A 25,614-nucleotide genomic window follows, 5' to 3' on the forward strand; every position below is an offset into this window, starting at 1 on the left:
TATTAGCCAGTTTTTATGAACCATTTCCATGTGTTGAAAGGAGAAAATCTGAGCAAAGTTGGTCCTAATTCACTTACTCTTACCTGGATCCGTAACACTGACTGTGAACAGTATGCCCTTGTTTCATGTTTACATTTTTACAGTTAAGGTTGATCAGCCATTGAGGACATCTGCACTGCAGGAAGGGGAAGATGCCTTTTATCCAATCTATGGAGTAACAGTGCAGCTTCCTATTCTTACTACTGTTACTCGCTGCCTACTGGCCAGCTGTGCTTAGGGCCTCCTACTTTGCCACACAGTCCCTGCTTCAGTAAGTCCCTGCTTACTTACATCTGAAGACTGGCAAATGCTAGGAGAACAGCTGGGGAGAGAGGGGTAAATCTCTTTCCCCAGTTATACAATATAATCCTCAATATCTTGCGCACTCCACTCCTCATTTCTGCAGAGGAGTTTTTCTGGTTGCTGCAGATGTCTCCACAGTGCCTCATCCTTCCTACTTCACAGCAGATGTTGCTGTTTCCTTTTATAGGTCTTCCTTTTGCCCAGCCCTAAGCAGACACACACAGATACACACAGACACAGACACAGACGCACACACACACCCCCCTTCCCCCTTTCTGTGCAGGGAACACCTATAACTGACCCCAGTGCTGTGTAGCTGGTACAGGACAGTGAGGTGCTTCAATTCTGCTACACATCAGGAACTAGCTTTTTGTGCCACAAAGTCATCCTCATCTATAGGTGAGACTTGAATTCGTCTTTGTTCTTTAAAGAGAAACACTACACAACAGCCACCTCTAAATTGTGCAAAAGCATTAGTTTTCACAAAATATGCAAAAACTAGAGGATAAGTAAGATACTACAATAACTGAACATGTAAAATTCAAATTTACAATTAGAAATTCTGAGGGATGGTGACTACTGGAAATAAAACATATTACAATGGTTTTTTTGTTTTCAGGACAGCCTGGTACCCCGGGATTTCCAGGTGCCAAAGGTTTTAGAGGCCCAGAAGGTGACATAGGAGCACCAGGCTGTCCAGGCTTCCCTGGTCCACTATGTGACATGGGCTTACCAGGCCCACCAGGATTCAGAGGTGTTATGGGCCAGCCGGGACCTCAAGGTACACAACATCCTGTTGTCTCAGAGCTCTTAAGATTTGCACATCTTTTCCAGTAGTTTTCATTGTATGATTTTTGTGGCTGGCATGACAAATATTTCCATGGAGGCGGCTCATTAGTTGGTGTGTACATTATGTTTTGCACATTTCCTTAAACTCAAGAAATATATAGTGTGCATCTCAGATGTTTTCCAGTTTTCCTTCCCTTCCCATACTGTTCTTTAACTGGCCAAATAACAGTGTGTTCACTGTCAGTAATAAATTGACTAGTTATTTCTTACTCTGTTGTCCTGAGTAACTTAAGTGAGCTCCTGTCATAACTGTGATACTTTTATCTTCCTTATTCTTAAATGGAAGTGGTATTTAGGGAGAGCTAGGAGACATATATATCAAAAGTATTTACAAAGTAGTAGGAATTTTTCACAGGGCACTTCTGCTGATATGTCTCTCACTAAAGAAATACAAGAAAACAGATACTGCAGGTGAAGAGTCTAGGCAGAGCCAGGACCCCAGCATGGTAGCAAAGTTTCCAAGTTATTTTGCCATATTTGATGATATTCCAATTTATACCAAAATAATTTCTGCTTTTTAGATACAATTCCTGAAACAGCAATGCAATTTTCCTGTATTTACATACATAAATTAAAGCTCTTTTTTTTCAGGCTTACCAGGCTTTAAAGGTCAGAGAGGAGACAGGGGCCTAGATGGGCCACCTGGAATCAAAGGTCTCAAAGGCTCTCCTGGCTCACAAGGTCCCCCAGGTCCTCCAGGCTCTCGAGGACTTCCAGGACTTCCAGGCAATAAAGGACCACCTGGTTTCCCAGGACGAACAGGTATGTTAAACATCCTGCAAACCATCTCTTCTATAACTTCTTTTGTAGAAGGATCTATTTCTACTGCTGTTAAAGCTAGGAAGTATTTTACACCCTCTTCCCCTTCCAGCTTCGAGAATAAGACACTGCAGCAGGGGAAAACCAAGGGGAAATGGTTAGCAACCTGCCACACCACTTAGACACACAAGTCTATGGGGCCAGATGTGATCCACCAGAGGGCACTGAGGGAGCTGGCAGAAGTGCTCGCCAAGCCACTTTCAATCCTTTATCAGCAGTTCTGGCTGACTGGGGAGGTCCCAGTTGACTGGAGGTTAGCAAATGTGATGCCCACCTACAGGAAGGGCCAGAAGGAGGATCCAGGAAACTACAGGCCTGTAAATATGACCTCAGTGCCAGGGAAAGTTGTGAAGCAGATCATTTTGAGTGCCATTGCGTGGCACATACAGGACAACCAGGTGATCAGTCAGCATGGGTTTATGAAAGGCAGGTCCTGCTTGACTAACCTGATCTCAGAATCACAGAATATTAAGAGTTGGAAGGGACCTTGAAGGATCACCCAGTCCAACCCCTGCCAGAGCAGGATCACCAGAGCAGTCACACAGGAACACGGCCAGGAGGGTTTTGAATGTCTGCAGAGAAGGAGACTGCACAACCTCTCTGGGCAGCCTGGGCCATGCTCTGTCAACCTCACACTGACAAAGTTTTTCCTCATGTTCAGGTTGAACCTCCTATGCTCCAGCTTGGGACCATTGCCCCTTGTCCTGGCATTGGACATCCCAGAGCAGAGCCTGGCTCCTTCCTCCTGACACTCGCCCTTTATAAATTTATAAACATGAATGAGATCAACCCTCAGTCTCCTCTGCTCCAAGCTCAAGAGCCCCAGCTCCCTCAGCCTCTCCTCATAAGGGAGATGCTCCACTCCTTCCATCATCTTTGTGGTTCTGCTGGACTCTTTCAAGCAATTCCTGTCCTTCTTGAACTGAGGGGCCCAGCACTGAACACAATAAAATAAAGCAAGACCAGGGGAGTGATTGTTCCCTTGTACTCTTCATTAGTGAGGCCACACCTCAAATACCGTGTTCAGTTTTGGGCCCCTTACTACCAGAAAGACATTGAGGTGCTGGAGTGTCTTCAGAGAAGGACAATGAAGCTGGAAAAGGGTCTGGAGAACAAGTCTTACGAGGAACGGCTGAGGGAACGGGGCTTATCCAGCCTGGAGAAAAGGAAGCTCAGGGGAGACCCAACTATCTGAAAGGAGGTGGTAGTGAGGTGGGTGTTAGTCTCTTCTCCCAAGTAACAAGCAATAAGACAAGAGAAAATGGCCTGAAGTTGTGCCAGGAGAGGTTTAGATTGGATATTAGATTAAAAAAATTCACAGAAAGGGTTGTCGAGCATTGGGACAGACTGCCCAGGGAAGTGGTAGAGTCATCATCCCAGGAGGTATTTAAAAGACATGTAGATGTGGCACTTACAGACATGATTTAGTGGTGGACTTTGCAGTCGTAAGTTAATGGTTGATCTTAAAGGTGATAATCTTCTCCAACCTAAACAATTCTATGATTCTATTCTATAAGTGGAGAAATACCTTCACATCATGTCTAATACTTTGTTACCTTGGTCCCAAATGACCACTGGCTAACAGGCAAAAGTTCCAAGTAACGGTCGCAAAATGCTGTTTTCCTCTGTCTGTCATCTGGACAGTAGGAGTCGTGATTTTCAGTAGCCACATGCAAAATCTGGTGGCGTCTTAGGCTATGCGTATGATTTAAGATGTGTTGGGGATAACTGCTTTAGTCATAAGTGTAGCCTAAATCTTCAGGGGGTGGCAGCAGGGAGGGGGAAGATATTTGCTTCAAGGCAATCTGGATTTCAAAACAAGTTTTATCTTGGCAAGAAGCTGTGTTCCAACTATTGGTTCTCTAGCTTTGCTGATTTCCTAAGGAGTCCTTCTAAACTTCCTGCCTTTTGCTTCATACTCTTCCTTAGAATAAGACAGCAACAGCTTAGCAGACTGAATATGTAAATAAAGCATTTAATATTACCAGGAAGCAAAGGGATTCAAGGACCACAAGGATTCCCAGGACTGCCAGGAACACAAGGCCCAATGGGAATCTCTGGTGTAAAAGGAGAAGAAGGAAAAATGGGTCCACCTGGGCCTAGTGGAGAATGTGGGGATATGGGAATAAAAGGTTTGTAAAAATCTCCTTCACTCCTTTGTTAGTTACTGCTATGTTTAGTTTTGCTATTACTGTGTTAGGAATAGATTTACTTTTAATATAATTATTTAATATTGTTAACTTACAAGGATATATTTACTTCTATTTTCAGAGATACTAAATACTTAATCCAGTCACTTATGAATCCGTAATGAAAAATAACTAAAGAAAAATTAGTTCAACTCAGATCAAGTGGTGCACTAAATCAAACACAGTAAGATCGCTTATTCAGACCTTGAAGATTGTCCTGTACACATCTGAAACGTTAGATTTTTCAAGTTTTCTATCATATTGTCTGTGTTCTTCAATCTATGTAAAACATACAGGAAATAACCTCTGTAAGTATTAACATAGGAAAGAGAATGACCATCTTCAAGGTGCAGTCACAGACAATACACTGTGGAGGAGACAATACAATTGCCATATTTCATATTCCAGACAAACAGGGAATAATTCTGATTTAACATCACCTGGGTTACTACTGAATTAACTACTGAATTGCTTAAAAGCAAGAATTCTGTTAGCAGTGCCCCTGCTGAAACAACTGAGAACTGCATTAGTATTTGAAGGCTTCCCCTGTTCGTGAAGTTTTGACCAAAATTAATTTTCAGGACATGGCACTCATGAGGATTTACTTACATATGTTTGGTTCAAAGGTGACAGAGGGCCTCCAGGAGACAGTGGCTGTGTTAACATCCGTCTTGAGAAAGGACAAAAGGGGGAAACAGGGTTTCCTGGTGAGAATGGATTTAGCGGTGAAAGAGGTAAGTTCATAAAATAAAGCCCTGCATAAACACACATTATTCATCTGATATAAATCACTGGTGGTTTTCATGGGTTTGCACTCATAGCTGCAGTAACATGCAGCAACTTTATTGTGTTTATAGATTCTTAAACTAGGAGCTAGTTTCTTTGGACAATTACTGAGGCAATACACAAAGTGTGAAAGTATAGCCATGTTCAAAATAAGTGTCAAATAAATGGCTTGACTACACTGGTCCTTATCTTCTTCAGGCGAAAAAGGCAATACTGGTTTCAGAGGCACCCCAGGATTTCCAGGGAAGAATGGTGTCCCAGGACTGCCAGGCGACCATGGTGACATTGGACTGATGGGGTTTCCAGGATCACGGGGTTTCCCAGGACCAAAGGGCTTTAAAGGAATTACAGGTTTACAAGGGCAACCAGGAGACCAGGTAAACTAACTGGTAGTGAAATGTCCTGAGCTTCTACAGTTATCTCCTGCTTCCAGTAAATGTGATGAAGGGTACTTCTGTTGTACTTACCCATTAGATATTCCTCCTGAGAAGAGATTGTCAGTATAATGGGAAAGGTAAATTCCTTAATGCAACACTTCAGTGCAGTGATTACATTTTAGCAGGAACTGTAGTCAGAGTCAACAAAGGGCCTCTCCCCTCTCTCCTAGATGCATGTTGTGATTTTGTTACATTGCCACTTGGGAGAAGTCCAGGCTACACTGCACTGATTAGGGAGGCAAAACGTGGATGCGCAGTCACATCTTTTACATTATTCCTAAGAACCGATGACAAATCACTTACTGCAGAGATCATAACATAGCAGCAGCACAAATATGAAATGAATATGTAGCTGCTGCTTCATATCTTGGTATGTGGAGCAGCCAAGCCAGTAGACAGGCCAAACCAAACCAAGCCTTCTGTGCCCATACCAACAACTTGCACCAGACAGAACCCAGGCAAGCAATATTGCTCAAGAACAAATGTACAAAACCGCATGTGTGTAACATATGGATATAAGGTAAAATTCTCCACTGGCTTGTGTGCTAGACAGACAGGCAGTGGCATTACATGAAGCATGAAGCAAAAGCATGGTTGTTTTTTTTTAAAGGGACAGATCTTTGCTTGGCTTGTCTTTTATTATATTTCTTCAAAAAGATGTGTGTTTTGCTGATTATAGGTCATTATTCAAAAGGAAAAATAGAGAAATCTTTACTTTTTATTGTTACATCACAACTTATTTCTGGTTAATGTTTATAGTAAATTTTGGGTAACATATGACAATATTTGGTACATTTTTATGGTACCTTTTAGATCAAATTACTCAAGCCATCTGCCGGGACTTTAAACTGTTCAAGCCAAGAGTTTGTATAAACTCTAAAAGCACAAATTCAAAATAATTAGCAAGGCTAATCTACGGTTTCCTAATATTGTAAGTGGCCAGTGTTAGATGTATAAGACAGCATGCTTTTCTGTTGGGCTTAAGATGCAGTTTTGTTATTCATAATGATTGGTGGTCTGTTTACCAGTGTAAGAGAACCAAATGCTCTTACAGATTATTCCTGCTACACATATCATATGTCAAACATTTTTATTTGTTTTTTTATAAAATCAGGGTGACTGTGGCTTACCAGGAATCCCTGGAAATCCAGGACTGACTGGCCCAAAAGGATTGAAAGGTAATGAGTTTATATAGGCATACTTTTGAAAAAAGTTATATTACTGGGATGCATATGCTCTTAATAGATGGTAAATACTCACTAGAAAAGGTAAAACGGGACAAAAGGGAAATTAATTAAAACATGAATGTCATTAGAAACCAGTCTGACGTATGTGAAGGCAAAAATTTACGTTTCAGTATATTCTTTAACAGTTTGTTCCTTTTATAGTAGGTCTTACTAATTTAGAAGATAAATTTGTGTCAAATTTCATAGTGTTTAAAAATTCAAAAAAATCCACTCATGGATCTGTAAAATTTGAAAATAATCAAAAAAGAGAAAATGCAATAATTTATGGTATTAAACAGATAGGTAGAATTTTTTAAATATTCAGCGTGATTTATGATTTCTTTTGTATCACTTATTTTTCAGTGTTTTCCAGGCCATGATTTTTGAATTCTTGGAACTTCTGAAAGTGTAGCATAACAAATCAGGCAGAGTTCATACCCATGCATGCAAAATTATTGAGTTGAAAATATTTGCTTATGGAGGTGGTGGTTTGCATAGGTAGAGATTACTCTGTAAAAAATAGCTCTAATATTTAGATTTTTAAAAGTGTTTAAGTACAAAATGGTGCCATCCATCATATTTGAAATTTTCTTGGAACAGGATTTAATTGCTAATAAGTAACAAAATTAAATCATTGCCTGAAAAAAAAACATTAAGGGGACAGGAGAAATTATTTTCTCAGTTGAACTGTTGAAGAAGTGGAAAATGTAAGACCTCAGCCAGGGAATATATTCCCACAAAAATACATAAAGAGAACTTTTATGAAATGTATTGAAACAAATTTACTGGAAAAGTTATCCTTAAAACTAAAGAAGGAAATAGCCAGTAGAACTGGGGATTGCTATAGCAGGGGATTTCTAGCAACACTTGAACTTGGTATTTCCTCTTAACTCTTCACAGCAAAATCAGACAATGCAGCTGGAGACAGCATGAGTAGGTAGGAGAGGTCAGACATCTGTACAGACAAAGTAAGGCAAAATGGCTTGAAGTTACTGATTCTGGGATAAACAGGAATTGTAGCACAGACAGAAAGGTGTGCTGGCTTAATATCCTCAGCTAGTCCCTAAAAGGTCTTGACTGAGTAAATAGACTCACACTGTATTGAATTTGCACATCCTCACAAACTTATGTAAGGAGAGCTCTTTGTTCAATAAAACGTTTTAGTGAATTGATGCAGTATCTTTCATTTTCAGTATATGCTGTCAGTATTGGGAAAATTCCTGTAATTTATTTTTTTCTCTGTTATGGGAAATTTAGAAGAATAGTGCCAGGAGTCATACTAAGAACAGCCTGATTTAGTATTTCAAGACAAGGAGAGCTGGCAGATAATTTGAATGTGCCAAAGCATTTACCATTCTGTGTTCTCTCAGTCCCTTTTATAGTTGTTAGTATCTATAAGTAAATTATCTGATCTTACAAAATCGTCCAGCTTTGGTTTTGTGTATGAAAAGGATACTTGTATGAAATAAAAGTCATTATACTTCAACAGGCAAGAGAGGTGACCCAACTCCCCTGCTTGGTACACATGGTCGAAAAGGGCCTCCCGGAGATCCAGGATTACCAGGTAACTTTGTCTGAAGAAAAAAAATAAATAAAAGGAGTCGAGAACTTATTTTCTCCAAGTTTCGTTAACAGATAGCAAACTCTGCTTGCTTTGCTTATTGAATGGTATTTTCTATAGTTATAGACCCAGTGATTAGAGATGGATCACAATATGCAATATGGCTAGCAAGATCACAGGAGGTAGAGTCTAAGGCTGTCTAGTGCAGCACCAATGAACATTCCAGTACTGACCAGAATAAAACCTGGCTTCTGCTCTTGCAGTTATCACCAGTGAGATCAGTATAATTCATTGCTCATAAACAGATGCGAGGATCTGAAGTATTTGAATTAAATTCTTTTTCTAGTCAAAAACCCCTTACTCAACTTTTATATTTTTAAACTTATCATGAGATGAAGAATGTGCAACTTTAAACAAATAAATACTGGATTATTTTTTTTTCTTTAAGGACTCTGTGGATTCCCTGGAGAGACGGGTTCACCAGGTATCCAAGGGCAACCTGGAAGACCAGGATCCAAGGGTGACCCTGGATACCCAGGAATACCTGGATTTCCAGGTAATGCCAAAGATGAAAAAATAGTGCCATATAACAGCTCAAAAGAGATATGGAACAGGCAAATGCAGCTGAGGAGGCATCTCTGCAGAGGAGGTTAGAGAAATCAGAGATCATATGAAGGCGTATACTGAAAGCTGTTTCAGTGCCTATAGGCAGCAGCAATAGCCTGCTCAGAGTCTCAAAAGGCAAGATCTGTCAGTTCTTCATACATTCCTGTACACTTTCAGGTATCTCTGATTAACGCAGTGTGCTGCATAGCATGAAAAAAAAAATCAACAGTTTAATAGATTTACCTGTTCACTTTTTTTTTTTCCCACTCTCAGGAGCTACAGGTCCTCAGGGATTGCCAGGAGAACCTGGAGAAAAAGGGAAACATGGAATTGTGGGACTTCCAGGATTGCAAGGATTAGCTGGATCCCAAGGCAGAAAAGGTGAACAGCATACACTGCATTTCTACTGGTAATATAACAGCACCAGACATAAATACCCCTTTAGTAGTGAAAATGGAAAAGGCCTAACTGTGAGCATGATTTTGATTCAGCATTCTCTTAAACTACTAGAATTAAGACCGTCCCCATCACCTTCGAAAAGTAGCGTAAATGCTACCTCAGAAAATTGGGCTACAATCTAAAATGACTAAGGAAGAACGCAGAAACAGATTCCGGCTTAGGTGATGTATCTGTTAGCAGAAGTTAAGGAAAGAAAAGGGAGTTTGCAGTAATTCAGATGTTTCACTTTCATGTCAATTATGCTATGTTCTACCTTTTCACCATGGAGTGCCACTGTTACTCTACAAAACCAGCAGACTGCTATGGACAGTTTTGTCTTACAAATTTATTTTATCAAATTGTGATAAGATTAGTTGAGTTCTGTTGTTGTTGGTTTTCCAGAAACGGATTTTCGGTGGATTTAATGTAGGAATGTTTCCTCCAAATCCTACTTCACAATTCTCACAATGATTGTTATGTTTAGATTGAACAGAATTTTATCTATGCAGTTGTTTTAGTTGGAGAGCATTAATAATGATATAGAATGATATACTGAAATTTTAAGGTACATTAACACTTCATAAAGAAAGGTAATCAACTGTATACTTTGTATCCTCTCTCTGTTACAGTGTGCTTCATAACCAGTTCCTGGACAGGAAGAATAGTACTAGTGACCCATATACAGAAATCACAGTAAAGTAACACTTGGGGCTATGATCAATGGTTAGAGAGGACATCAGATTCTCTTTTTCAAATTCAGCCTAAAGAAAAATTGACAAGTTTAGAAGAAAATTACTAAAAATTTAAATGAAAAATGAAAACAATTTATGATTGCTTGCAGTAAATAAGTGGTGGTGATTTAAACTGTCATGACAGATTCCTTGCTGGTGCATAATCTACAAGAGAACATTTCATTGTTGCAAACAATATTTGCTGCAAAAAAGCAGAGACAGTTTAAATTGGTGGGAGGACAGGAAAAAAAAGGCATTTTTCTGCTGAAAACTTCTCAGTAGCAGATGTACTCTTTCCTTCTTGTCATAAATTCTAAGACACTTCCTTTCTATATCGTGCAGAAGTTATCCCAAGTCCTGCACAGGAAGCATAACAAATTAACACACATGCTGCAGAGGGAAAAGTTCAGTTCCAAATGACAATTAATTAGAGACCAAGTTGCCTGCTAAGCCTTAGGATTCTATATATTGGCAGCATAGTTGAAAAGAAAGCTAACACCTTTGAAATTATACTCAGTAATGAAAACTGAATGGAATTTGTATTCCAGTTCCATTGGAGAATGGAGATCTTAACGCTATTTTCAATAAATACTGTTGCTAGCATTAGAAATGAAATGGTTAATTGGCTGTTTTAGCTAAGTACATGGCCTTGTTAGTCTTAATTGCTTCTCTTTTACATTTAATGTCTTGTGCCTGAAGAACTTTTACATTTTAAAAAAATTATTTAAACAGCATCTACCAAAGCACAATCACATTTTCTTTATTACAGAGATAGTTTTTCTAGTTAAGGGCTTAGTCTGGCAAGCCTTACTTGTATGAGTAATCCTTGATGAAGCAAGTAATATTAAGAACATCAGCAGAATTACTTGTGTGAGTAGAAGCTGAATTGGGCTGTAAAATACAGAAACAGTGGTTCATACACAGGTCAGCCAATTCATCTGTACCTAGAAATATGGGAATATAGCAGTCCAAAAATCTAGAATTTCAAGCGTTGATATTATAATGGATTGTTGGCAAATGTATCAGAAATTCCCTGGAAAGCAAGTAAACCAAGCCATCAATCTTGACTGAATGAGCTAAAGATCAAAAAAAGTCTTAAATGGTGACCTGGGTGCCAAAAATAGTTGGGAGTTCATAATAATTTTAAAACACCACTGTTAAATTCCCCAAATTGGCATGGAACTCTTAAGTAAATCTGAAAATAGGAACATGCCCAAAGCCCAAGCAGCCTACAGAAAGCAGGACTAAAACTTACAATGGCATGAAAAGTTAAAAAGCAGTTAATTAAGGACATAGAAGATATTACAGGTTGGATTACTGCTATCCCATATTATAAAGAGGATTAGATAGAGAGTATAGTATCAATGTTTTGCATATTTTCAAACAATAGTCTGGATTTAAAGGCTCTCCAGATCAGTGTTTGCTACAGGCTGGAATTCTGCCCGCCACCATTTTCTTTTCATTCCTTTGTTAAATTTTAATTAAAATAATTCAACAGTTTCTGAGAACAAAGCTACAGAATTATTATTCTGGTGTGTCTGAGAGAACACTTGTGTACTTTTATTTTTCCTTTCTCAGATGAGCCATCTTTGAACTAGGTACCTTTAAATTTGGCAGGTGAAACAGTTGATGAAGGGTATTTGTGTTGTTCCTACAGCAATTTGTCCCTGCCAAATTTGACCAGCTTATAAACTTTTAAAAAAATATATATCCATTAATATGTGCTTAAGTAGAACAATAAATTCTCTCACGATTCATGCTGTGAATATACAGCAGATTTGCAGGCCGCAGGACATGCTGGGATCAAGCACAGGAACCTGAAACAGAGAAACCTACAACTTCTGTGGCAGAAAGTAGATAGGTAGGGAAAAGGAGACTGATAATTCAGACTTGTGGGAAAAAAAAACAACACTGCAACTGGACTGGGAATTCTGTTTGGCAGGGAGAGGAACTGGTGGGGAAGGAAATTAGGCAGAGTTAAGCAGCAAAGGTGGAAAAGAGACAGGAATAGGCACTGACAGTATTGTTCAACTTCATGATCACTCTAATCTGTTCCTCTCTGGAGCAAGAAGCATCCCAAGTCTATTCCTCTGTCTGGAACCTCTTTGAAACCTGTTACCAAACAAACTATCGGTTTTGACAAATCTGTTCCTACCAGGTAATAGGCTGCCATCTGCTTTTAATAACTGTATATCTTCACATTTGATACTTCATCTGTATAACTTAAGAAACTATAAAGTGCTAATGACATGGAAATATTTTTACCCTCTGCTACAAACAACAAACACAATCTCCGATTATTTCAACTTCTTAAAAATGGATAAGAAATGCCATCTGTGTTTTTACTTACTGTATTTTAACTATTTTCAGAAAAGCACAGATTATAAAGCAAAAGTTGTGTCTGACTGCCATGAACACTGGTAGTGTTCAGATGACTGATCTGGTCATCTAGTGAATGCCACTGGTGAAAAAGCTGCTCTATCACATGTCAGCATAGGTCTCAATTACGGATTTGTTGAATTCAAAGACTTTGTGCCGTTCAGTTGAAAGAATTCTTCTAATAGTGTGATGCAAAAAAAAGCATAGTTTTCTGTGTGAAATCTACAGGACCAGGGAAAAGAAACCAGGTGAAAATTTAGCTTCTTTAAATTGCACTTAAATTTGGAACAGAAGCTGTGAAAAAGTTCCAGCTTTGCAGTTCTTTTACATAGTGTGTGCATCCCAGCCACCTGGTCATGTGGTGATAACACAGCTAATTTTGGACTAGTTAATCACATGTAGCAGTAGTAATTTAGCCACAGAAGCGAGGTTCACTATAGAGTAAGCTAGCCTGTCATGAGCTGCAGGATAGAAATACCTAAAGGATTTGAAAGGTATGTTTTCTGATTGCTTTGATGGGAAACTGTGTGATGATTGCTATTTTCAGATTTTTCACATTTTCCTTTCCAAAAGGACTGCACTCAGGTGCAACATGATCTCATCTTCAATTGCCAACAAGCATTAAATTCAGCAAATACTGTGTCTTGATCCAGAATATGTTGTCAGGAAAAAAATGGCATATTTTTTAATTGTGACTATAAAGGATTATTGTGGCACCCAGTCATGCCTGTAATACCTCTCAGGTTTTCCTGGACTGCCTGGACTGGACGGCTTGGATGGACTAAAAGGTCAAAAGGGTTCTGCAGGAGCTCCAGGTAAAGAAGAAAAATAGCTATGGGGAACAGAAAACCTTATCTTAAAATTTGCAAAGAATGATGCACGGTATTTTGATGTTTGCCTTGCCCAAAAGATATTATTAAGGCTCAGACAAAACTTTCAAACAGGATGTAAGTATACCTAGTGACACACCTGCAGTAATTTGAGAGGAAAACTTTAAAACTTCCATTACTCATCTAGGTTTGTTGCAACCTTTAAAGGCTGCTTATAAAATGAAAAAGTACAGTGCAGATTATTCAAAGTAGAGCTGAGTCTCCAGGATTTTTTTGTATGTATAAGAGATGAAACTAACAAATTAAAAAGAGACTTATGAAATCTCAGCCCCATTAAAGTCCATGGGAGTTGTGGCACAAACTTAAGAGGACCCTCGATTTCACTCACGCTGATCTATTTGCAACTTTCAAAAGGTGCTTTTGAAGCAGAATTAAATCCAGTGCTCATAATCTATCTAGAGGTTATAAATCTGTGCTGATAGAAAAATAAATTTAGGACCATGCAATCAGTTTATATTTCAAGTTACAGACAAGAATGATACGATATAAAATAACCCCTGGAGAAGAGCATTAAAGCAAAGAGATTACTTTGAAAGAGATTAATTAGGGCCAGATTCAGCAAAACTAGCTAGCTTCCAAGAGAGAACCAGAAAAATAGCACTAGGCAACCCTTCCAAGGAGGATCATCTGCAGCTGTTATTCTGTTCTGCACATCTGTATTTGTACTCACTGTAAGCTTTATGTACATAATTGTTTTCCTATAAAGGTCAAAGTGAGACAGGGGCCCCAGGATACCCAGGAGAACTTGGGCCAAAAGGAGACAGAGGTGAACCTGGATGGCCTGGTATTTCTATTCCAGGCCCCCCTGGAGAAAGGGGCTTCCCAGGCTTCCCAGGTAAGGAAGGGTTTTCTCCTTAGTGGTGCCCTGCAGAGTTGAAATGAAGCTCATTCACACTTTTCCCCTGGTTAGTATGAACAACTATAAATACCCAGAAGATTCCTTCCCTGAAAACATTTCTGTTGCAATAACACACTGATGTTTCCTGAGTAGATGCAGAGACCCCAGCATTTCTTGTTTATTATGTTACAGGAGAGGAAAGAATGAGAACAGAAAATTATGGACTTGGGCAGACTCAGGGATCTGCTAGGTGGAGTTGCCTCTTGGGAAGAAATTCCTGAAGAAAAAGAATGCAGGAGATCGAGTAGTCACAGAAATATAGTAAATCTGTCAATTACTCTGATGTAAATGCATCACAAGATTGCTATGATTATTTAAGAGCCTTGCTGATAGAGGAATTGCATAGGAATAGGAAAAGGCAAATGTTTGAGGAAGGGCCACTGAAAAGGTTGAGAGATTGGAGCATCTGTCATACGAGGAGAAGCTGAGGAAGAGGAATTGCTTTGCCTCCAGAAAAGAAGGCTCATGGGGGATTTTATCAATGTGTGGAAGTACCTGATGGGAGAGTAAGGATCTGACATGGAGACACATTCTTCATAGTGATATCCATTGACAGGACAAGAAGCAATGAGCACAAATTGACATATACAGGAAATTCTACTTAACTATAAGGAAAAATTTTGGTTTTCCTGTGAGGGTAATTGAATACAGAAACCGGTTGCCCAGAGAAGTTATGGAGTGTCCGTCCTTGGAGATACTGAAAGCCCACTTGACAGATTCCTAGGCAACCTGCTCTAGCTGACCCTGCTCCGAGGAGAGGGTTGGTCTAGAAAGTCACCAGAGGCCCATTCAAGTCTCAGCAGTTCTGTGATTAGAAGTGTCATTAGCTTTACTCAACCAAACCTTGCCACAAGTGTCATCTGACATACAGAAGAAAAATAGCAGAGGTGAATTCTGGTGAGGTGAATTATTCTAAGATCAAGACAGTCGTTTTTCTCAGTTCAGTTACTAGTTCATGAACTGAGGGAGTCAACAGAATGGTGCTGTTGAGGGAAAGAAAGAGAGGAAGTTTCATTCTAAGGTGTATTAACACTACTTGACATAAGATGGGCAAGGCATGGCATACTCCGTCCAGTTTTGACAAATTAGGGAGAACTCACTGATGAGTAAATGGAAGGATGAGGTTGAAAACAGGACTGAAGAAACTGGATTATTTTTTGTAGAAAAGAGAAGGCAAGAGAGTCCAACACATGCTAATAAACTGTGAGTATGTTATGCAGAGGATGATAATGAGTAACTATTCCGGCCTGTCACATGTAAGGGCACTAATGTCATATTTTGCAACAATCCAGATTATAAATTAGGGGAAAAATACGTTTAAGGCAAGTAAGTTCAACTTGTTCACTGAGGTTTTAGGAAATGGCTGAACTCACTTTTTCTAGGAACAATCTGTGAATACTTATCCTGCCCCAGACAGAATGATTTCATAGTCCCCATTTGCCTTACATTTTTACCATTTCTCCCATTGTTACAATTCAGGAGAAGGCAGCTATTTATGGCAGTATGCCAGTGTGTAATAACGCCTTCTTTAGTTTAAGTAGATTTTATGGAAAGAATTAAAAATTTTAAAAAGATAAGTATTTTCACTTCTACAAGATGTCTTCATTAGCCTAATCACTGGTATGTTTATAATAGATTACCTCTATGATTTTAGGTGTCAGCGTTCTTTTAGTTAGTAACGTTGTAATCTTCTTGTTAGTAACGTCATTGTAATCTAAAAAAAATCCTACTTTTTTTTTTTCTTTTTCTTTTTTGTAAAATGTGATCCCTTAGGTAGAAGAGGACCTGCTGGACCCACTGGACCTATGGGAAGATCTCCTGATAGTGCTTCTCCTGGTCCTCCAGGTGATCAAGGACCACCTGGTTTAGATGGCATCAGAGGTAATAGACAAAAGTACCAAATTTGATAATGTAAAAAGCCCCTGAGCTACTAGGAGTCACTAGGTTACTATCTCAGGAATGGTGTATAAAAGTGCATAGTGAACAAAGAAATTAATCAATACCTCAGCGATTTCACAGAGAAATGAACACTGGATAGATCACCAGAGCAAGTATAAAATGTAGATCTCCAGATTCAGTTTTCTGGCCTGCATGGTAATTCTGTACACGTCCTGCTGCTACAACATACCTCAGTTTCCATCGAAGCAAATAGAAATAAGATAACTGGTCTCTCTTCCTAGGAAGAAGGAGACATTGTCAAGAAGCCTGCCATTGTTGGTAATCCCACAAAAACCTTTCCAATCTGAATCCAGCCTTGGGAAAGCTATAGCTGGCAACTCTTTTGTAAGCATTTAAGTAGACCTCACTTCTGTTACAAGTAGGGGTTGCCAAGGGATTCAGTCAATTCCTATAGATTCTGGTTCTCAAGTGGAGCTCTTTTAAGTTGTTCTGACCCCTTACATTAAGTATTATCTGAACCCTTCCTTACCCAGTATGAAGAGTTACTTCCTATTGGGAAATAGGGGATAGAGACTTAATAATTATAGAGAAACAGTGTCTCAATGCACGTAATATTAACTTGCTGCCTTTTATTTACACAGAATCTACATAGTTTTGGGAACTGCTCCTATTGTTGTCTTCCTTACAATGCCTTGGACAAAGGCTAATGCTAATATTTCCAAAAACATGCAAGGGCTGTCCCTATGTCCCAGGGAAAAAAAAGCCAAAAGTAAAAAACCCCAGTGGAATGTGGCTATTTTTAGATATTCAAGCTTTGTGCATATATTAAGAATAAAGCTCTTTTACCATAGGACAGCCTGGGAGTCCTGGTCCTCCTGGAGAGACTGTCTTTGTGCGAGGAGATCCAGGTGATACCGGTATTCGAGGGGCACCAGGTAATCCTGGCCCGCGAGGGCAACAAGGAGCCAGAGGTCCTCCAGGGAACCAAGGAAGAAGAGGACCTATAGGTATGATCTGAGATGCTTTTAACTAGCATGAGCGCTTATGCCCAGCCCTATGCACCTGAGCCCTGTGCACAGGGGATTGCCATTGGAGACAGCCAGACAGAAGCAGCAGGCTGGACATTTCATAGCTCTGTCCTGTTACCTACAGATAAGATAGGGCTGGGGTAGAAGGTCAGAGTAGAGACAGATTCAGTACTGTTTCCAGCAACTTGTTGGAAGACTCCCCTACCAACCTGAGAATGAGGCAGTAAAACTTTTGAGTCTGCCAGATAAAGAAAACCTTGACCTCTCTGTGGAGGTCTTGATAAACTATGGAAGATGTAGATGTGTTAGAACTAACACAGAGTTTCATATCTGCCCCATATCAATAGCTTTGGGCTTTCAACAAATTCTTTAGTGTGAAAACAGGGATCTAGATACTCTGTTTCTTCCACTCACTGTAGAGAAATCCTGCCTACACCAATCTCTTCCAATCTCTACAGAAATAAAAGTCATAAGTTTTAATTCAATTTAATATCAGGAATAGAAGAGAAGAGAAAAATGCACATTTCTTTCTGGGAGACAACAGATAAGAGCTGTCCCAAGCATTTTTTGTTAGTCAGGAAGGCAGACTTCATCTTATTTATGTTTTCACTTTCTCAGACTACAGCCACATAACTGCACAACTATTTTCTTTCCAGGTCCTATGGGAAGCCATGGCCCACAGGGTCCACCTGGTGCTATAGGACAACCAGGAGACCAAGGTTTTCAAGGAAAACCTGGTCCCAAAGGTCCCACAGGTACTTACGAACCTGCTGCTCATTCTCATTCAACTAACCATGATCTTTCTACTCATAGATAATCTTACCAATGTTTACTTATATACAATTTAAAGTGTCAGAAAAAAAAATAGATTTCTCATTTGAGTTGTGTAAAAAGTGCTAAACCATGCATTTGTTTCTAATGTCACCTCACGTCACTGATTTTAGTTCTTACTCCATTCTTTAATTTACATGCCTGAAACTTCTTTCCCCCTGCACCACAATGGCTGCAATCTGCTTTCCATTTTCCAAATCCTTCAGGTTTCATAGGTAAGTTCATGACTTTTGATTATTGTTCTTTTCATGTGGGCTTCTTTCTTGTATAGATACTTTCTACTTTTATTAGAAGGTATTTTTGGCTTGACTGCTAGGAATACTGCTACAGCAACATAGTTCTAATAGATTTTTCACATAAATAACCAGCACTTCAAAGCAGACCAGTATGATAATGCTACATTGAGAAGTCTCATGCTATGATGTCAGTTAGACTTGTAAAAGACACTTGTTTCAAATCACCATTTTGGTTTTTGGTTGTCACACCAGATGCCTTCTAACCAAAAACTTAGCAAAAGCTTGAATCCTAACACTGGATTACTAGAGACACTGAATTCTTAATCTGACTAAATTGATCCAATTCTGATTTTGTTCCAAAACACAAATAACCAATAGCTCCCAGTAATTTTCAATACATAAAATATGGCCATTCTTTATTTTTAATTATTACTTATTTATTTTTAATTATGTTAAATGGATATTGTAGATTAGTTTCTTCGGCGTGCTTATTGATGGTTTTGCAACCACAGAATAGGCAAAGGCCTGTAAATCTTCACATGTGCTAAGGTGTTTGCGCTGAATTTGTGTAGACTTTAGGCTTTAACTCAAGTCAGTTTGGAGCACATGAAGACAGAAACTGTACGCTATGTATTTGAAACGTATCAGCTAGCTTACACTTGCTAACACGTGTGCCATGCTGTTAAATGCTGTGCCAAAAGACTAACAGTAAAATCAAAAACAGTGAAACTCAGTAATTAAGTATTTTAAAATACTTAAAGTATACACCTGAATACCAAAACGAGCTAACAGTTATGTTGAATTTTCACAGTGGAGCTATTAACCAATCTTCTGTCTAATTTACCTTCCTATTACTCATTCCAGGTGACCCTGGTGAACCAGGAAAAATAGATGATTCATGCCCTGCAATCCCAGGGCCTCCTGGGGACGCAGGGCAAAGAGGAGGTGATGGCTCTGTAGGATTACCAGGGCCAATAGGCCACCCTGGACCTCAAGGTAAGCTTGTTTTTCCTGGAAGCCTGGTTGTCTATTTAGCTATTTAGACAACAAACTGAAAGGGGCAGCGTGTCAGTGTAATTTCTCTATGGTCTGCCCTGTCTCTTCTAAACACTTAGTAGTAGTCTCCGGAACCATACAGTGGGGTGGCTAATGCTGAGGATGATGGGTCAGTTTAGCTGAACCAGGCTGCTTGAGCTTGCTTGCACCACATTCTCTTTACCTAGACCAGGGAGGCCAAAAGCATCAGGTGCTGTTGAGAAAAGAGTTGTTCAAATGATATTTTTCCTTTTTACCAATAAATGAAAAACCAATGTCTCAAACCACTCCTATGAGTTTAGACAAGTTATATTTGGAGGATGTTAAAAATGTACGTGCTTTAAAATTTAGCAATAATGAATCGCAAAGCTCGGCTAACCAAAGCCTTAAAAGGACATTGAAGTTGGAGGTGGCTATGATAGCACTTTATATCTGTTAGTACATGAAAAAGTTACCGCAAAATAAAACTGACCAAAGAGATCTTAAAAAGAAGTTACGAAAGACTGAAACATTCATAGATAAAAAGAAAACCAGGGTGATGCTGGTACTGATGAGTGGCCAACCTCATAGAAGTATAGCGTAGGATGTCCATATAGCGTCTTCAGTTTAGGTTTGTCCAAATGTGGTGTCTTCAGTTTAGATAGTGGAACCCCTCATGTGGGTTTAGATATTTCCTACTTGGGAAACCGAAGTTTGCTGTGGCTACACTGGACATACAATGAATGTCTCCACAGAGAAAATCCATTATTTTCTCCCAGGAGTTTCCCTGCAGTAGTCATTCCCCTCATCAAAGTGAACACAAGGCAGTTTTCATTGAACTATCTAGTTTAACACGTCTTAATTGATTTGCCAACTAAAAGGTGTTTCTGAGGTTGAACTGCTGTTTCCATTACATACATCATTAAAACAGTTTCTGTAAAACCAGATGGTACAATGATACATACTTGCACTGGTTTTATGAAAGAAATACTTAGTAATGCTTTTCCTTTCATTAAGATAGCAGAATTTGAATTTTCTCCTGGCTTGGAAGGCAAACTGGAGGTTTTACTGGCAAAAGCAATGCATATTACTAAACCTTCAGTCTACTTTACCTTTGGCAAAATAATTATACAGCCGACACTGAAAAGCTGTTAAATTGTTTTGACTGGGTTAGATTTTCTTAATGAATCTAATAAAAAGTAACACGGGGAAATTTTGAATATTGTGAGACAACCTTGAATTACTCCATGTGCAGGTTAAATAGCAAAATTTTCTTTATATAAGAAATATAAAAAGGTGAGGCCATCAGGAGCCTAAATATGTCTTTACTCTTCCCCAATAGTAGTAGTCCAATTCTGCAGTCCCTCGATATTCAGTAAGTACTCAAATGAACGCATTACTTCACAGGAAGTTCAATACAGATTCAGAGACTTTGCTGAATTGGGTCCTAAAAGGTGAAGGTCTGCCATAGGATGCCATAACTCGTTACTGCTATTGATGGCAATCCTGCGAGAGGCTTGTCATGATACTGTTTGTTAGTGCTTTGGTTTCAACTGTAAATCACACAAGTTCTGTAGCGAGGACGTAAAACCTTATCAGCAGTTGCTGTTACTAAAGTTGTGCCTCTGAGCTACCACTGTGGTCACAAGGTAAGTTGTAAAGAGAATTCCCAGCAGAAAGCAGTTCTGCACCTCCCTGTCCTGAAGCATCATTTCTTGCCGGTGTCAGTTCTGCTGACTGGACCTTTGCATGCTGTGGATGTTTGGACAATGTACAACCTTTAAGTGCAGCCATATGAAGGGAAAGTTTATACTTTGTATTTATATAGGAAGAAAAGGTGAAGAAGGGTCGTGTGGCTTGCGAGGTCAAGATGGCTTACCTGGGGCACCTGGACCACCAGGTGACCAAGGGAATATAGGAGAGCAAGGATACACTGGGCCACAAGGTAAGAATGGAACATGAATTTTGGGGAAAAGATGTGCAAGATGATGTATAGACTAAGTTTTCTCTCTACCCCTCTAATTCACACATGGATACATCCACCTCTAGTCTGAGATACCATGACACTTCTTTCTCCCTCTCAGTTCAAGCACTGATAGTGACATTTGTGAATGATTTCATAACACATAAAAACATCTATTGGAAGAAAATTTCTCTCAGCATCTCTTTTTAACCAGAAAGGCAATTAAGCACACATATGCTTAAACACTATATATTAATAGGTATGCATTTCTGAGTCAGGGCTAATGGTGCAACTCTCTGAGAGTGATTAGAATTGTATTTTAACTGTGACTGCTGTTTAATAAATAAATGGTTTAATACATGTGTGAGGAAAGGGCATCAACTGTTACTGCAGGGATTCAAATCCAGTCTAAACAAGTCATCCCAGTAAGCCTGGGAAGTCACTGCCCACCTCAGTTCATTTCTTAATCCGTACAGCACAGGAAAAGCCAACTGTCAAGCATTCAGTGGCAATGTAGTTCATTTCTCTCCCGTAAGAAGGATAACATGAGTTATATATAAGTAATAATAATTGCTACCCATGACAACTTGTAAAGTTGTATTATATTAAATCCCTACTGAACACTTAAATATAGTAAAGGATAAAAGATCACACTAGCTACGTGTTCATACAAGTAAATTCCTTTTTCTCCTATGTATAAGGTCCACCTGGCCAGACTGGTATCCCAGGACCACCAGGCCCCCATGTTAGATCTGCAAGTGGATTCTTGCTCGTCCTTCACAGTCAATCAGACAGAGAACCACTGTGTCCACAGGGCATGCCAAAATTATGGACTGGCTATAGTCTGCTGTACCTGGAAGGACAAGAGAAAGCTCATAATCAAGATCTTGGTATGTTTTCTTGTACATAATTGCTCTCCAGTTAAGGTTGAATATGATGGGATCTATACAATGAAAGACAAGTCAAATGGGGCACACTACAGAATCATCAAGAAGTTATCAGACTCAAAACTGATTTACACTGATTATAATGAACGTGGTTGTGCTGCCCTGTTATGTGAGCTATTTAAAATGGCTTTCTCCCGCGATGCGGTTGAACGGATAAAGTATTTCTACCTCTAAGTAATTCTGATTAGAAGTTGGAGAGGTGAGTGGTTTATTTAACCCACCCTGGCTAGTCATTTTGGGCTGTCTGAATTCACTGGAGAGATTTTCCTAGATCAAGAATCTCATTTGGCCACTCTGAAATAACTCCCTGGCGGATCTGATTCTTTTTACCATAGAGACAGCTTGGGAAAAAGAGCTGGTTAAGGTAGGTGGTTACAGTTGGATAGTATAAATAAGCTTTACAAATAAAATTATGCGTCACATGTACAGCAGAAATGTGTGCTTTTAAGAGTCAGAAGTTAATACTTTTTGGAAATGACAGCCAAATTTCTCCTGAAGACAACTCCTGGTTTTGGTGTCTTGGGTCATTTCTTCTATGTCTTCTACAATTTTGACTGAAATTAGCTGTCTGAATAAGCCATCTGACTTGCAGCATGAGAAACTGATCGGCAGCAATTTGCACAGACAAAGAATGTCTAAATCCTAGTTGACTTGTTTGACAAGAGGCAGAGAAGTCTCCTAGGAGAACAGGTCAAGGACCTAATAAGCTGGACAAAAAAGAAACACTTAAAAAAGCAATAAAAAGCTATTTTTAGTACAGCAGTGTTGTTTTGCAATGTTTTCCTTGTTGTGTGTTTGGCATTCCCCATGAGAGCCAGCTGGTGACAGAACACCTTATAACAGCAGTGAAAACAAGATTCAAAGAAAATAAAGTCCTTGTTTCCTGTGACCAGTGTGTTCTTTTTGTAGGGATTTTCCTTACTCAGGCTACTCCAGATCCTTTACTAGCACTGGAATGGAATATTATCAGTGATAAAACTGGTTTCTGTATAGAAATGACACAAGTCTTCAAAGAATGCGTTAGGGCTTTGGGGCATTAGGGAAATAATCCATCACACACAAAGTTCAAGGCAGAACATATATGCAGTGATTATTACTGTTAACTAAATAGGTCATCGTGAAACTGTTCTAAATTCAGTTCTGGAAGAAGAACTTCACCTCTGAAGAATGCTGAAGTATGCTCTACTCACTTCTTAATTCCCACTGATGTCTGCCTGATGAGAATTTTGCAGAATTTCCTTTTGAGAGTCTGTGAAACCTTTCTGGAGGGCAATAGAACAGCTGCTGAGATTTCAGCTTAATGCGCTGGTAGCAACGTCTTGTCATACTTCACAAAAATTTTCTGTTTATCAGCATTGGCATTTGGTTTCTCAGTGCTCCTTATGAGTTTGTAAATACCCAATTCTCTTTTAAACCAGCTGCCACCTCTTGCCTAATTTATTTTTCAGTGTTGGCACAGCTAAGGAATTTGTTACCATAACTGTTTCCCAGGGTGACAAACTACATCATGTATAACACTGGATTATGACACAATTAAACATTATTGGTCAAAGGAAGCTATTTACTGGTAAAAAAAGTTTCTGGTTTCAATGTAACTGGCTATTTTGGTAAAAAGCCTGGGAGGTTTAAGATCTGAGAATTACCTGACTCTTGTTAAGATCGATAGTTTTGCAGCAACATTGGCCAGAATAATGTTTTCAACTTACCTAGAAAGAAGTGGAGTAATTTTCATCATATGCTCTTATTTTTAGGTCTGGCAGGATCTTGTCTTCCTGTGTTTAATACCATGCCCTTTGCTTACTGCAATATCAACCAAGTTTGTTACTATGCCAGTCGAAATGATAAGTCTTACTGGTTGTCAAGTGCTGCTCCTTTACCAATGACACCGCTCTCTGAAGAAGAAATACAACCATACATAAGCAGATGTTCTGTCTGCGAGGCCCCAGCCCAGGCAGTGGCAGTTCACAGCCAAGATCAGTCGATTCCTCCCTGCCCAGCGAGCTGGAGAAGCCTCTGGATAGGATATTCTTTTCTGATGGTAAGAGGCTGGGCACACGATCGTACATCTACACGTTTCTTTCACACAGCTTTTGTGTTCTAAAGGTTCAAGACCTTTAGCTCTAAACACTAAAGTAGTCAATGTCTAGCAAACATTAAAAAGGAAAATGCACAGAAAGAAACAAGACAAGGGTTAGTTCCAAATTGCAGAACCTGGTTGTAGCTATATATACTAAAGTCATAGCCTTAAGCAACACAGTTCTTAAAATGACAAAGATTTTGCTTGCTTGTCTTTAATAAACGGAATTTTCCTATACAAAGACACATTTTTCAGAATTAGAGGTCTTTTAAACACCATCCTCTAGTGACATTTGCAGCAGTTTAGATAACAACAACATTTAGAACAAACCTGGATTACTCTTTTCTTCAGTTTGATAAATACCCGAGAAGTGAGCTGGCTCTAGACTTTTGAGATGAACTCATCACGGAGCCAATGAAGTTTCACCAGCAAACGAACCTTACTCCAACTTAATATCACCAGAAATAATACATTTAAAAGCAAATAAAGTCAGAAAAAGACAGATTAACATAATTTACTTTTCATGCACAGTTACCAAGCTCTTTCATTGTTCTTTCCAGCACACTGGATCTGGTGACCAGGGTGGTGGACAGTCCCTTATGTCACCTGGAAGCTGCCTAGAAGACTTCAGATCAGCACCATTCATTGAATGCCAGGGTCAGCGGGGAACATGCCAGTTTTTTGCTAACGAATACAGTTTCTGGCTAACAACCGTGATACCCGAACTGCAGTTTGCATCAGCCCCCCTGTCAGGAACTCTAAAAGAAGGACAAGAGCAGAGGAGAAAAATCAGTAGATGCCAGGTATGCCTGAAGCATGGCTAACTAATGAAACAGAAACGAACAGCTAGAGCGAGACTTGTGTAAGGATGGACATGCTAAAGGTTTAAACAGTATTTAATATTTGAATGTATTTGGAAGTGTGTAGCACTGTTCTTTTGTTTGAATGGATATATAACACTGAAAGATCTGTTGAGCATCATACACCCATGTACACACATCTACAGGTAGTAAAATTCAATGTAAATGAATTAATTAAAAAGAAGAAACTCTGTCGAGTCCACTGCCACAACACGCAGGTAACAAGGTGAGCATGGAGGGTTGAATCAAGTTGGGAGTACCAAAGAAACCATACCTGTTGTGCAAGACAGTGGATTTCCTGTTACAAATAGCATTTACAACAGGAAGAGTATGTCTATTTATATGGCATATTTTAAATATTTATCCTTGTAGATACAGATATGCAAAAGCGCAAATGTCGTAAAGCCCTACAGCTGAATTTCCCAAGCTAAAGGAACTTGCACATGCTGTTTCTGAGCGAAGGAGAAAATGTAACTGTTAAAAAACCCCTCATAATTAAAACACTGATTACCATTGCAGTACTGAACCAAACTGCAAACGAACTGTTAATTGGGCTTTCATAAACAAGATAAAGTTGCAAATCCATTTAACAGCAGATTATGTAAGAA

General features: G+C 39.2%; 1 protein-coding gene across 1 annotated transcript in view; it reads left to right on the forward strand.

Annotated features, from left to right (window-relative positions):
• Positions 1-24,970, forward strand: part of COL4A4 (collagen, type IV, alpha 4) — a gene marked incomplete at its 5' end in the record, with an annotated part of 49,856 nt that extends 24,886 nt beyond the window's left edge. The window contains 19 exons of the mRNA XM_010180549.1: positions 962-1,123; positions 1,783-1,953; positions 3,999-4,142; positions 4,781-4,933; positions 5,184-5,362; positions 6,537-6,600; positions 8,138-8,212; positions 8,658-8,765; positions 9,089-9,196; positions 13,107-13,178; positions 13,960-14,088; positions 15,925-16,032; positions 16,902-17,057; positions 17,735-17,833; positions 19,010-19,141; positions 20,988-21,104; positions 21,824-22,012; positions 23,821-24,107; positions 24,707-24,970. Of these exons, the coding sequence (XP_010178851.1) occupies positions 962-1,123; positions 1,783-1,953; positions 3,999-4,142; positions 4,781-4,933; positions 5,184-5,362; positions 6,537-6,600; positions 8,138-8,212; positions 8,658-8,765; positions 9,089-9,196; positions 13,107-13,178; positions 13,960-14,088; positions 15,925-16,032; positions 16,902-17,057; positions 17,735-17,833; positions 19,010-19,141; positions 20,988-21,104; positions 21,824-22,012; positions 23,821-24,107; positions 24,707-24,970 (2,717 nt within the window). The remainder of the gene's footprint in view (positions 1-961; positions 1,124-1,782; positions 1,954-3,998; positions 4,143-4,780; positions 4,934-5,183; positions 5,363-6,536; positions 6,601-8,137; positions 8,213-8,657; positions 8,766-9,088; positions 9,197-13,106; positions 13,179-13,959; positions 14,089-15,924; positions 16,033-16,901; positions 17,058-17,734; positions 17,834-19,009; positions 19,142-20,987; positions 21,105-21,823; positions 22,013-23,820; positions 24,108-24,706) is intronic.
• Positions 24,971-25,614: the final 644 nt, after the last annotated feature.

Source organism: Mesitornis unicolor, unplaced genomic scaffold, assembly GCF_000695765.1.
Source record: "Mesitornis unicolor isolate BGI_N332 unplaced genomic scaffold, ASM69576v1 scaffold20783, whole genome shotgun sequence".
Classification (NCBI taxonomy): domain Eukaryota; kingdom Metazoa; phylum Chordata; class Aves; order Mesitornithiformes; family Mesitornithidae; genus Mesitornis; species Mesitornis unicolor.